The 14696-nt window shown below is 36.2% G+C and overlaps 1 protein-coding gene across 1 annotated transcript in view; it reads right to left on the bottom strand.

The window, feature by feature from the left end:
- Positions 1 to 10747, bottom strand: part of LOC307191693 (uncharacterized protein) — a 509460-nt gene extending 498713 nt beyond the window's left edge. The window contains exon 1 of the mRNA XM_079931879.1: positions 10682 to 10747. Coding sequence (XP_079788005.1) covers positions 10682 to 10713 — 32 coding nt within the window. The 5' untranslated portion in view covers positions 10714 to 10747. The remainder of the gene's footprint in view (positions 1 to 10681) is intronic.
- Positions 10748 to 14696: the final 3949 nt, after the last annotated feature.

Below are 14696 nucleotides of genomic sequence, written 5' to 3'. Positions count from 1 at the left end.
ATGTTAATCTTAATGTTAAAAATGTATATACATGGGACTTCCATGGTGGTGCAGTGGTTGAGAGTCCGCCTGCCGATGCAGGGGACATGGGTTCGTGCCCCGGTCCGGGAGGGTCCCACATGCCGCGGAGCGGCTGGGCCCGTGAGCCATGGCCGCTGAGCCTGCGAGTCCGGAGCCTGTGCTCCGCAACGGGAGAGACCACAACAGTGAGAGGCCCGCGTACCGAAAAAAAAAAAAAAATGTATATACATATCTGCACATATGCATGGGTATGTTTGTCCATATATAAAGAGACAATATTTAATGACAGTGAACCTGAATGGGGGAAGGAACAGAGCATGGAGAAGCATAAATAAACTTTTTACTTTATACATTTCTACACTTCTTGACATTTGAAGTATGCATTTATATTAATCTTCAATAATTAAACAACTTGAGTTTTGAAAAACAATAGCTGAGCAGTCAGCAATGCTAAATAGTACTGAAAAGTTAAGCAAACTGAGGAATGAGAAGCTTGAAATATTTGCATTAATGCATTAGTGAGATTTGTCAATGTATATATCTGACTTGGAGATGTCCTGTAGTATTGAAACCCACGTAAAGAGATAAATTCAGTTTCCCAAATTTATTTGATCATTTGTTTCTTCTTCATTCACCTCATATTATGAATGAAATACATTTTTGGAAAACATTAAATTATGAAAATTATTCCATGAAATTAAAGGAAAATAATTCTGTACTTTATCAGGCACTAACAATTCCTACCTTAAAAATTCCGCAATCTGGTGAACACGTAGGGCATGTGTTTCGAACAATGCAATTATATAGGATTTTGTAAAAATGTCATATAAAATTATAACCATTGTGAGGAGTGGTTTGCAATGGAATAAGATAAAAAACGGATATGGGTAAGCTTGAAATCACTTCATGCTGAACTAGCACCATTAGTCCTTTGAATGACCTACATTTTTAATTTGGCATGAAACCATTTCAAGCTATGTAGTGAAACTAATGAGGCTGCTACAACTGTGCAAAGCAATAATCAACACTACTTTATTGTGGAGAGTTTATTAAGTCCATGCATGAGGTGAACATAGACAGCTTTTCTTTAAGAAAGGAGACGTGTTTATACTGTTTTAATAAAAATAAATATTCCAAATGTGTATGATGCCTGGAAGAAAGCTAACATAATTATTTTCAAACAAATGTGCAGCTCTGAGAATCACCCAATGCAATGATTGCAGAGATAGTTTTAGTGTTTCCTGGAATGTTTCTTCAACTATTAAGGAAACAATGGCACTCTGAGAAAATTAATGTTAAAAGACAAAAACAACTACTCTGGCTTATACTAGGCATAAACATGCACAAATACAAACTAAGCACACATCTCCAACCAAAAGTCTTCTTACCAAAATAGTGTTTCTTCTAAAGCAATTATAATCAATAATACTAAATCTAAATATTTTATCCTAATACACCTGCTAGCTGAAAATGAGCTCAGGTTCATCTTAGTGCTATATAGCATGACAACAAGAAACAAAATCAACATAAAACTGCTGAAGCTCACATTAACATGTATCATTCTTTCTTTTCTTGAATGCGAACAAAATCATATATAGGATTGACCAGGAAAAAAGCACTCCTGTAATAATCATTAAGTTGGAATGAATTTTCAAATTAGGACCAAATGAGATGGTTCTTCCTGCCACTTCATTTGAATCTTGATATCTCTTATATACAAAGGTCATGATGAGATGAAATCTCGGCAAGCAAAGCATGTCATGTGTGTGCTTTCATTCATTCAGTATCCACCCTCCACCTACTCATTCACTGATTTCTCCAATAAATGCTGAGTGCAATGTGGTCTCAGCACTGAGACTGCACATATAGCTAAGCCACAGTTCATGCCTTCAAGGAGCTCACAGCCTGGAGGAGGAGAAGTGTTATTCATGCTACTAAGCATTCTTAACTTGAGAGCTATAAGGGGAGTAAGGTATCTCACTCAAGTGGGTCATCAGAGAAGACTTCTTGCAGTGTTGACACCGAAGAAAGTCTTGAAGTTTGACTAGGAGTTAGTCAGTGAAGAGGGAAGGTAAAGTTATCCCATGGCCATATGCAAGGGCACAGAAGGAAGATGTTGTGTTGTGTCAAAAAAGAAAAAAAAAAGAATAAAGCTGATTTTGTTTTCATTTTGTCTTTGAAATTTGCATAAAGAGCAGAATTTCTATAATGTTCTTTTTAAAGATGAGAAATGTTATTCCCTATACTGGCATCCCTAAGATTATGACCAAACACATATACTTTGAAGGGATCCTTAAAATATAATTTCAAAATGGACACCCAATGGTAAAAACTGAGGGAAGGGAGATTTGTAGCAAGTCTATGGGTTCAAATAAAATTGAATACCTTTGGAAACCAGTAAGATAATTCACTTAGAGGGAAGTATTACATGTGTTTTAGGGGCAAAAATGGCATTTGGGTAGGGAAGTTACTTGTGGGGGATGATTGCAGTTAAACTCCAAAGCTAGGCTTTAGGAACAGAGCAGCAGATAGTTTCTAGAGTGCTTTTTGCTTTGTTTTACAGATGCATTAGTTGCAGAGATTTTCTGAGGTTTGAAGGTGGGTGGGGTCACAGTGAATAAATAGTCTGGGAGAAGTCAGGGAAGTGAGGGAAAGAGAAGAGCTGTCAGAAATATGGTCAGCAAGAAGTGATGGGGTTTTTCGAAAAGAGATACTTTGTTGGGGCGGGCTTCAAGAGGTGTGCAAAGGACTATAAGGGACACACTAAATTTGTTTAGGATCAAGGAAGACCTCATTCTCAACTGCTAGGTCTTTGAGTGTTAAATTTTCAAATAAATCATTAAAATAAAACATTAACAAAAGCAAATTAAAAGTAAATGCAAATTCTGTATAAATTGTGAGAGCATAAATTTAAACCAGCCTGACACAATAACACAAAACTCCTTGAAGCTTTTGAAAACATCTGTCTCCCATTTTTTTCTCCATTTGACCATATTAACTTTACTCTCCTTCAACATATAAATCTCTTTCAGGCATACCTTTAAGCTTGTCCAATTTGCAAACAATTTTGTTTATCTTGGCCTAGTTTATTAACTACCTATATGAGAACATATTATAACAGATACACATTTTCAGCCAAGGAAGAACTTGGAAAATCCTATTGGAACTACTAATTCAGAATCCCAAAGTGGGGACTGGGGAAATTTTGTGGAACCTCAGAAGAGTTCTAAAAAATCCAATGAAAAAGTTAATATTCTTTACTGAGTTTCATGGATAACTAAGAAGTATATAAACTAAATAATCCAGTTTCTGGTGCTATTAATCTTTAATTACCAAAATCTTAATACTAATGAAGATGAATTAACTATGAATTCTTCCATTGGTTACTGACTATGCATAGGGCAGTGTTATAATTTTTAATTAATATATTAAAATTTGAAATTAAATAAAAGTGAAGTTAGAAAGCCATGCTGATAATATATACATTTTCCGTTGGCACACTTGTATCTGGCATTCCTAACAGCAGGTAAACGGGACATACCTTATGTATAAAAAGCATAAATCTACTATCTTTTAAAAGTAGCACAATGAGCCATTAATTGGTTAAAACATACTTTTAGCTGCCACTATCCATTTCTAAAAAACACTGTCATTTAAATCATAGATTTTTGCATCTGGATATAAGTAACTGAATGTTTATCCATTGCACCAATTTCCATGATGACTGACCTAGATCTTATTCTTTTTAATACTTACCAGCCCATAAGACTGTGCTTGGAGCAGTATAAATGTTCAAATGTTGGTTAAAATTATTTCACTGCTTCATTTCTCTATCTAGTCCGATAGGTTAGGCTAGAGCTTGCTACAGTGTTGACCAATCTTTCTAACTCAACTGTCCTTTAACTGCTTTCAAGGTTGCATTGATGATTCCTTGTCTTACCGGTGATAACTATAAATTTAGTCAGCATATCCATTTATTAAATTTTTTCCTCTCTAAAATCCCCGCTGCTACGTTATTCTGAGCTCCGAAAGATACAGAAAATGATAATTGTCAAATTACCTCAATAACAGGGGCTGCCTTGTTATTTCTCCCACCGTTCTGGTAGGCAGCATTTTATTCAGCACAAATGCAAATATTCAACTGCTTATATGCATTATTTTAAAATAATTTTTAATATTTGATAGCACTGGCCTAAAACCAAGTCAGAACATTAGGTTTCTTTTTTAAAAGTATAATAACAGCAGGTTTGATATTTTCAGTTCTTTTATGTTAACAACTTGGATTCTTTCCTGAAAGACCAAATATACAGAAAATGGCCAGATTACACAGGAAAATAAAACTCTCACCTATTGATACATCCTCTGCAGCAACCAGCCCAGGAAGCCAAACCATAACCTCTTCAGTAATTGGCCCAGAACAATTAGGATTTAGTCGATTTCTGCCAGTTTCCCTAATTTCTGCCTCTTCTTCCAACTCAGGACCAGATAGAAAAGCCAAATAAATTTGCTCTCTGAATTCACTATATACCATGTTGTGATTCTAGTTTGCCCTCCAACTTCCCAATGTCAATAACCTCCAATCAGAGTGTTATTGAAGCCTTCCATTTTTTTTCACTGTAAAGCTTCCCCACTCACGTGGCAGCCTTTGAGCCTCTGACAGATGCAAGTGACAGTTGCTGATACACATGCTACAGCAAGCTCTGAACAAATAGCCTCTATTCTCTTTTGGGTGGTTTTCATTTATTTCTACAGCCCTAAAGCTATTCTGTGTTTTCAATCTTCAAGAACAGATTAAGAATTAAGATCAATGACTAGCTATTGTTTTTACAAGGTAAGGATTATCAAAGAGATTTTTTCCTCTTAATTTACTGTTTTAATGCTTCCCAGCATTACATTAATTTTTTAATAAATTTATTTATTTTATTATTATTATTTTTTTGGCTGCGTTGGGTCTCTGTTGCTGCACGTGGGCTTTTCTCTGGTTGCGGCGAGTGGGGGCTATTCTTCGTTGCGGTGCGCAGGCTCCTCTTTGCAGCGGCTTCTCTCGTTGCGGAGCACAGGCCCTAGCGTGTGGGCTTCAGTAGTTGTGGCTGGCAGGGTCTAGAGCGGAGGCTCAGTAGTTGTGGCGCACGGACTTAGTTGCTCTGCGGCATGTGGGATCTTCCCAGACCAGGGCTCGAACCCATGTCCCCTGCATTGGCAGGCGGAGTCTTAACCACTGCACCACCAGGGAAGCCACTACATTAATTTTTTTAAGTAAAAATCTATTGCTACAATATGTCCACAATTATTTCAGTAATTAATTTAGAGTTCATGGAAGTTTAGCACTGTTATGAAACAAAAATGTTAGTGGTGTTCCAGGTATTCTAATCAATAGGGCAACTGCAAGAAGAACAACTGTCTCCAATTAAACCTGAACCATAAAAAGTATACAATAAAACTTTTGCAAAATCTTTCATAAATCAAAGGATAGGACAAGAAAGTCATTGGATCAAAATTTGAGTTAAATTACTTTCCGTAAAATCAGTGGCTTTGGTTAATTATCAAGTACTTATGTTTCATATCTGATCTCATTTTACAGAGACACAAGTGAAAGAAAATGCAAATTGTGGAAATGTCAGATTTATTTCTATTAAAAACTGTTCGTGGGCTTCCCTGGTGGCGCAGTGGTTGAGAGTCCGCCTGCCGATGCAGGGGACACGGGTTCGTGCCCCGGTCTGGGAAGATCCCACATGCCGCGGAGCGGCTAGTTCCGTGAGCCATGGCCGCTGAGCCTGCGCGTCCGGAGCCTGTGCTCCGCAACGGGAGAGGCCACAACAGTGAGAGGTCCGCGTACCGCAAAAAACAAAAACAAAACAAAACAAAAAACTACAGCAATTAAAAATATATTTAGAAACCATGGCAAATGTGCTTGATAAAATGGCATGGGAAAGAAACATTTAAAACTGGCTAAAATAGGGTTCTCAAATTTTAACAGGCATACACATCACTCCAGGGAGCTTGTTAAAATGCAGATTCTGAATCAGTAGGTCTTTGATAGAGTCTAGAGGCAGAAAGTCTGCATTTCTAACAAGCTCTCAGGTGATGCCAATGCTGCAGATAGCATTTTGAGTATCAAGGGCCTAGAGACATCTAATTTGGGGGTAGGGAGTAACATGAGGTTATGCCTTATATATGCTTTAGAAGGACAATGTGAAAACTCTAGTCAGTCTCCTTCTCCACATTTTTGGAAATTCTTCTCACTGTTTATAGGATTGATTGTAAAAATTAGAAGAAAATAATTATTTTAAAGTGCTTGACTCAGTTTCTGGTGTGCACTAAGTATATGATGAATGTTGGTTATTATCGTAGCCCTGCTTTTGAACTGAACCGTAATAAAATATCTAACATTACATCAAGTTTACTATGCACAAGATACTGTTCTACATTTTGCATGCATTAATTCAAAACACAAACTATTCCTAATCTCCATTTTATGGGTAGAAAAATTAATCATTGATAGGTTAGATAACTTGCCCAAAGCCCATAGGTAAAAACGGGGGAAACAGGGATTCAAATCCAGGTAGTCCCACACTAGAGCCAGAAATCCTGAGCTAATACACACATCACATTGTCAAATCAGAGTCACATGGGTCAGAGACCTTAACCAGTGTCAAGGTTTACTAAATAATGTCAAGGACACAGGAAATTAAAGAACTATATAAAGTAGAGCTGTCAAGAGTTGCTCCCAAATTTCTTCTCATGTTGGATAAAACTCTCTGTCCCAAAATACATGAAGTTTCTGAGTGAGGTTCACAGGATCACCTCACAAAAGACTAGCATATAAAACATCTCCGTTTTATTTTTTTTTTTTGCTGTACACGGGCCTCTCACTGTTGTGGCCTCTCCTGTTGCGGAGCACAGGCTCCAGGTGCGCAGGATCAGTGGCCATGGCTCATGGGCCCAGCTGCTCCATAGCATGTGGGATCTTCCTAGACCGGGGCACGAACCCATGTTCCCTGCATTGGCAGGCGGACTCTCAACCACTGCACCACCAGGGAAGCCCAAAACATCTCCATTTTATACTACTGAGAGTCGCAAGTGACTTTCTCCAGGGTGCCATGCTGACCCATCCTGAATAATCCTCCAGGGACATCCTGCTAAGGATATTTCAGAGATAAAGTCTTTTCCTCCTGGGCAAATTTCATTAGTTTGTTTACCCAAAGGTCAAGTTAAGAAGTGTAGTCCAGGGGGCCTTTTTTATTCCCCACCCACTCACCTCCTCCTACCCCACTCCCTACCCAACAGTGAGAGAGATGAACTGATCAGATGCCAGATACTTTAACTACTTTCAACCATTTAACCAATAGGCAACGGAGCCACTCTAGAGTGGATGGCACATCTAGTACAGTTAGACAAACTGGCTTCCTAAGAAATAATGATGATAAGGCAATTAGAAAATGCCAACAGCAGATTGGCAGTTATTTATTTATCAGAGGGCTCTTGCTCACAGAGAAGGTCAGAAACTAGTCAGATGGACAATAAAACCAAGGGGGCAATCACCAGAGTGCAGAGCGGGGCATGTGGCCCACAGTCAGGGAGAATGGGGAAAAATGTATCAAAGCACATAAAACGGGTTCAAAAGGGCAAAGCAGCAGTTAGTAGCCAAATGGGACACAGGAGAAAAGAGACTAGTCAGAGGATAGCAATAAAGCCCAGGAACACTATAAAATATTAAAATTTCAGCAGCTATTTGACTCAGACCCAGGTTTTCTAAATGATTTTTGATGAAAGTAGTGGCTAGTCCTAGTGCACCTTGCCCGTGTCTTCCCAGTGGGAGTTGATTGGTAGCAGCTGTCTAGAAGCAAGATGACCAACTTGGGGAAAGCAGCAGTTCCAGGAGGGAAGATTAGACCCATCAGATCTGAGAGAAGCATACATTGGGGCCATTCCTGATATTAGTCAAAATTGTATAATTTTTAAAGAAAAGTTTCTACAGATCCATTTATATCATTATATATATGTATATATATACATATATATATATAATTTCACTATATAAATCAACTGCTTCATTTATACATTCTAATTTTGCCTAAATTTTTGGCTCAAATAGTAAACCCTGGCTCATTATTGCTTCATTTTACCCAAAGTGTATCCATTAATGCTCATTTGCCAGAGTAGAAGTGTGCACTCATCCAGGATAAAACCCTTGAGCTGAAGAACACAGAGTGCCAGGAAATTGCTCTCATGTGTGGTGACTAATTTAAATTTAAGACTTCTGGATTTATCAGCACATTTTAAATCATAATCTGTAATCCCAAAGATGCACAACACTTCTGTGTCTCTTGTTTGCTCTGATACAATGAGAAATGAATGAGGTGGACTTTAAAGGCTAAATGTGTCTCGGATTTGTCAGGACCAGCCTCAGGGGAGATGTATTATGCCTTATCGAGACCAAAGAAGACTGAAACTCAGCATTTCCAAGAATTGCACAAATATATTTTTTAAATGAGTAGATTAATAAAATACGTTTAACAAAATGGTGACAAAGTTTTCTTTCAAAAGAGCTCTCATAAAATCCAGTAGCAAACACACAGTGTGTATCCTTTTGCTCAATATTTTATCTGTGACATTCATCTATGTGGTTGCATACACTTATAGTTAATTCATTTTCATTCTATACAGTATTCCATTGCACAAGTATGACATTTTTTAATCCATTTTACCTTCGATATACCTTTGATTCAATGCCGCTATATGTGTCTTGTACATATCTTTTGGGATGCATGTGCATGCATTTCTGTTGGGTATATACCTAGAAATGGAATTTCTGGCTCATAGGAAATAAGTATATTCAACCCCAGTAGAATATGCCAAATTTTTGTCTTCCCCAAATGGATATACATACTTACATTATCACCACGAGTGTGTGAAAGTTCTCATTGTTTCACAATATTTATTCTCATAAAGCCTTTCTAATGTTGGTCATTCTGATAGAAAAAAAAACCCAGTAGCAAGTCTTATAATAAAATGCACAGAATGCTGTTGCCTTCATCAAATAAGCTGTCATCTCTAACATAATTGGGTGATGGATGAAAAAACATGCACATTTGCTATTGATTTAGGACACTGAGCTGCTTTCCAGATCATTCAGCATTTTGTGATAAATTGTACCTACCAGCTCTCCTGAACTACTTGTTTGTCTGATTGTTTTCTGAGCCCATCATCTAGCAAATACTTGAAGAGTTTCTACTTTTGTGAATGAGATCACAGTTATTGCCTCAAACTGAGTCTTCATTGCATATCATTCATTTCTCTTCCTATGACTTTGTGCAAGCCACTTCTCTGAGTACCAGTTTCCCATGCTCTAAAGAAAGCCAGTATTTCTTGTTCTGCAAAACTCACAAATGCGTGAGGCACAGAAAGGCAATTTACTGCAAAAAAATAACATTAAAAGAGGTAAAAGCAGTATGAACATTAAACTATCATTATTATGAAAACCCTGTTGGGCCCATGATTTTTGATGTTATCTAGGCATTTTTATCAATTACATCCTTCACTACCTTTACTTCAGCCTAGCTTTCTATGTCACTAAGCCAAGTGAACATAATCAGTGCTTTATAGCAACTATAGATGTGTGACACCTAGACTTCCAGTGATACAAAAATAGCAGAAAGCAAAAGTGAGTCTATAAGCTCTTCTAATTTGATCTATTTTTATTTATCATTGCTAACAGAATTAATTTTAGTGCCTATGAATGCCAGCACATGCTTCTTTTACTGGCAGTTCTAATGCATTGCAAACATTTGTACATTCCCAAAAGCCTACATCATGCTATGTTTTGTGTTTTTTCACTTTTTTCTTAAGGTTTAGGATTCTAAAAAAAGAAGTCTGTGGTAGACCAAAAGCATCCTTTCTTAGGGGATGCAAAAAGACAACATTATGACTGACACAAGGATTTTCCCAGACCTCTCTGTCCTCACGTGCATTATTGGTCTTGCAGAGAGGGCTGTGCCAGCATTTTCACTAGGTAAACAACCTTTCAGCTGAGCTGCTATTATCTACATAAACCATAGCCAGTGTCTGAACCAGGCACCATAATCAATGGAGGGTAAAAAGAAGACACACTTTATTTAGTTCAAGAAAGTACGATGCACCAAGAACACCACACAGATGGTGCATAACTGTGAACAAAAAGAAGGCTGTCCACTTATGATCCTGATATATGTCAGAGGAAGATTCAAGAAACTTTGTGGGAGTAGGGGGGGAGCAGTGTATTTTTGAATTTATTTAAATTTAGAATTTACATTGATGCTTGTAAAAAATAAAGACCCTATCTCTCATCTTCTCCAACTGAATCAGGAATTCAGAGAGGAGACCTAAGAAACTCTATATTAAAACTGACTCTAATGCTGTACAGGCAGGCATTGGAGACAACTGCCAAACCATATATTACTACAAACTCATTGTATTAGTGATGAGAATGTTGAAGCTCATTGATTAATTAAGCTGCTCAGATTCCCCAAATACACCATAGCTAAAAGAATCTAGTCTTCTAACCCCCACTCCTTCCTTTCCATGGGCTATTTCCATGTGATCAAGATGTTTATGGAGATATCATTTTTATCAATGTACATTGACCTGTCCTTGGAAAAATCAAGACATCAGGCAGATTTACCTTAGGATTAATTTCTGTGCTGATCCCAGCATTTCTTCCTTATCAAGAAATTCTTTGCTGTTATTTCTGTTCTGTAAAAGTAAATAAACAAGTAAATCTTCCCTCAGTAAAAGACCTGGGACATAGAGGCTACTACAGACATATGGCTATAGAAGTATGAAAAAGCTAACTAAGCCTCTCCCTAAGTGACAAGTATAAAACTGTTCAGTATTGTGATTAAAAACTATTTTGTGCGCTCTAGAAGTCAATCAAGTGAAAACAAGAGATTGAGGAGCATTTACTCATAAAAACTGACATAGCTTTACACAGTAACAGAGAAAATGTGTGGCCTTTTTGTCACATTGCCATCCTCTCAACTCAGTCTTTGAGAATGATTTCACCAGAGTAGGGAAGGATGGGAAATGAAAACTAGCAACATTGTTGCCAGAGGGGATGGCCTTGGTTTTAAGCAAGGGGTGTAAACCAGTGGAGACACTGTCAGTAAATGTAGCAAAATGAGTAGGAACAGCTGGGAAAATCTTAACATCTCCTAGCTTGACCATTCAATCCAAGATGGGGTGTTCAATGGCCCCCTGAAAATATTTAACATGAAGATTCTTGAAAGAAAAAGCCAGAAAATCCATGGCAAGCACTCCATAATTTCCTTGCTGACTGGGAAATATGTACATGTGGAGGAGACAGATATCTCAGCTGAAAGTGAAAGCCAAGGAAAGCTCAACAATTGGATAAACTTTCAATGTGTTTTCAAACCCACACTGATTAATTGGTAGAGAGCAGAAGCCTTACAAGTTCAGTGTGTCTGAGAAGAGATGTAAGTGGTTGCAAATTGTGAAATGGAAACAGGGGAGGGGAGGATTCCACAGTTTAAGTCTAAAAACTAAAAAGGAAAGAGAAAGAGAGAGTAAAGAAAGACTCAAGAATATTCAAAATTCAATTTTGCTACAATATTGTATGTATAGTTTCCAGTTTTCAACAACAGAAAAGAATTGAGATATGCAAAGAGATAGAAAAGTGTGACCAATATTCAGGAACAAATCAGTTAATAGAAATTGTGATTGGGATAAGATATTGGAGTGTGTGTGTGTGTGTGTGTGTGTGTGTGTGTGTGTGTGTGTGTGTTGCTTTTACAAATACGTTCATTTATTAAAGGAAGCCATATTTAAAGAGATAAAGGGATATATGATGACACTGTCTCAACAAACAGAGAATCTCAATAGAAAAATAGAAGCTGTGAAAAAGGAAAGAATCAAATCAAAAGTCTAGAGTTGAAAAGAACTAAAACTGAAATTACACATTCACTAATTAACTAGAAGAGCTCAACATCAGACTTGAGAAGAACAAATCAACAAATGAAGATAGATCAAAAGATATGAAATCTGAAGACAGAAAAAAATTGAAGAAAATATAGAGTCTCAGAGATTGTGGAACTACTTCAAGTCTATCAATAAAATTGTAATGGGAGTCCCAGAAGGAGAGTAGAAAGAAAACATAGAAAAAAGTATTTGAAGAAATAATGCTTAAAACCTGAAATTAGCTGTAAAACATTAAGCCACCCTGTCAAGAAACTCAATGAACTCTACGTAGAATTACACAAAGAGATCAACATCTATATACAAAATGCTCAAACTGCTGAAAGACAAAATCAAGAGAAAATCTTAACATCAATAGGAGAGAGAGTGGTCTATGGGAATATGCTGGAGGAGGAAGCTCCAGGAATTGGTCCTATTACCAAAAAACCTATTGAGCAGGAAAAACTGTCTAAAGAAATAACATCCAGAAAGATCTAAAATTGGATAAAAGACACAAAGCTACACATCCAAAAATCTCAACAAATTCTAAGCAAATAAATTCAAACAGATCCACACAGAAACATATTATAATCAGTGGATGAATGGATTAACAAACTCTGCTATATGTGAATGGAATATTATTCAGCCATAAAAAGATTAAAATAGTAATAAATGCTACTACTTGGATAAACTTGAAAATATTATGCTAACTGAAAGAAGCCAGACAGAAAAGGCCACATATTGAATGATTTGTCTTACATGATATAGCCAGAATGTACAAATTTGTAGTGACAGAAAGCAGATAAGGTTACCATGACATAGGAATAAGTGGAATGGAGGGTGACCACATAATGGATACAATGTATTTTATTGTGTGATAACTTTATTGTACAACATTGTGACTACACTAAATATCACATAAGGTTTTATTAAGCAATATTTACAAGTCACACTCTCATTCCTTCATATGTCTCAAATTTTTTGTTGAAAAGTGGGCAATAATTAAAAATAATAATAATATAATTTATATCACATAGATATGTAATATATATTAGAATAATTGCACTTCACTGTTGCTAATTGAAGTAAATGTGGTATATTTCACCAAAATTAACTCAGTATTAATTTGAAGTAGATTATGATAAATTAAGATGTACATTTTAATCACTAAAGCAACCAGTAAGGAAGTAACTTAAAAAAATAGTTAAATATCAATTAAAAATTAAAATGGTATATTGAAATAATTGTATGCCACAAAAATATGAAATTAGAAACAGAGGAACAACAAAATGATATTTATAGAAAATATATGCAAAATTTCATATGTAAATCCAAGCATAACAATATTTATGTTAAATGGAATAGACTGAACACCTTAAACAAAAGCCAAAGATTTTCACACGGAATAAAAAGCCAGATCCAACTCTATGTTGTCTACAAGAAGCACATTTTATATTCAATAAAGCAAGTAGCTTGCACTTTAAAAGATTAAAATGATGTATCATACAAATATTAACCATAAGAGAATTGGAGTGGCTCAACTAAGAACAGACTGCAAAACAAAACAAACTACTAGAGAAAAATTTTTTAAAAAATACATTTCAGGGCTTCCCTGGTGGCGCAGTGGTTGAGAGTCCGCCTGCCGATGCAGGGGACATGGGTTCGTGCCCTGGTCCAGGAAGATCCCACATGCCGCGGAGCGGCTGGGCCCGTGAGCCATGGCCGCTGAGCCTGCGCTTCCGGAGCCTGTGCTCCGCAACGGGAAAGACCACAACACTGAGAGGCCCGCGTACCACAAAAAAAAAAAAAAAAAAAAAAAAAATACATTTCATAAGCATAAAAGGGTCAACAGAATAAGATATAAAATTTTTATATGTATATTCACATAACAGTGCACCCAAACATGTAACATGTAATATAATAAATACCAGAAATAAAGATAGACTATTAAAAAATATTAGTTGTAGATAGCAATATCCCTCTCTCAGTATATGATAGAAAAAAGTAGATAAAAAATTAGTAAGGATAAAGAAGTTTTGAAGAATACTGAATATGGTTAATCAAATTGTTTATATAAATATATACATATGTGTGCATATATACATATAATGTGTACTGTGTATCTATACAATATATACTGTTATGTATTTGTGAATATATATACACACATACACACACACACATATATATACACACACATACACTATACCCCAAAATACCATGAGCATTTGAGAACAACTAATCTGCTATTGTTGTTGGTTATGTGTGTATTTATATACACACACATATATACATGTATATATATATATATTTATACATGGTCAGAAAATAACAGCAAATCAAGCCTAAAGAAAGAAAAAATGTGAGTAAAAATATATGAAATAGAAAACACAAATGGAGTAGAAAAATGAAGTCTAATATTGCTTCCCTGAAAATGTCAACAGTTGATAAAACTTTGGTTAGACTAGCCAAGGAAAAAAAGATAGATAAGAGGCATATTACCAAATCAGAAATTCATTACTATAGATATCACAGAAATTAAAAGCTATAAGCAAATATTATTAAAAACAAAACTTTATACAAAGAAAGTATACAACTTTGTGGAAACGGATATATTCCTAGAAAAACACAAAATACCATAATGACTCAAGAAGAGATAGAAACTCTTAATAGACCTATAACAAATAAATGAATACAGAGTTCTAGTAATTTCTTGTGCTAAACCC

This window comes from Stenella coeruleoalba, assembly GCF_951394435.1.
Source record: "Stenella coeruleoalba genome assembly, chromosome: 9".
Classification (NCBI taxonomy): Eukaryota; Metazoa; Chordata; class Mammalia; order Artiodactyla; family Delphinidae; genus Stenella; species Stenella coeruleoalba.
This window is presented reverse-complemented; position numbering and strand designations above follow the sequence as displayed.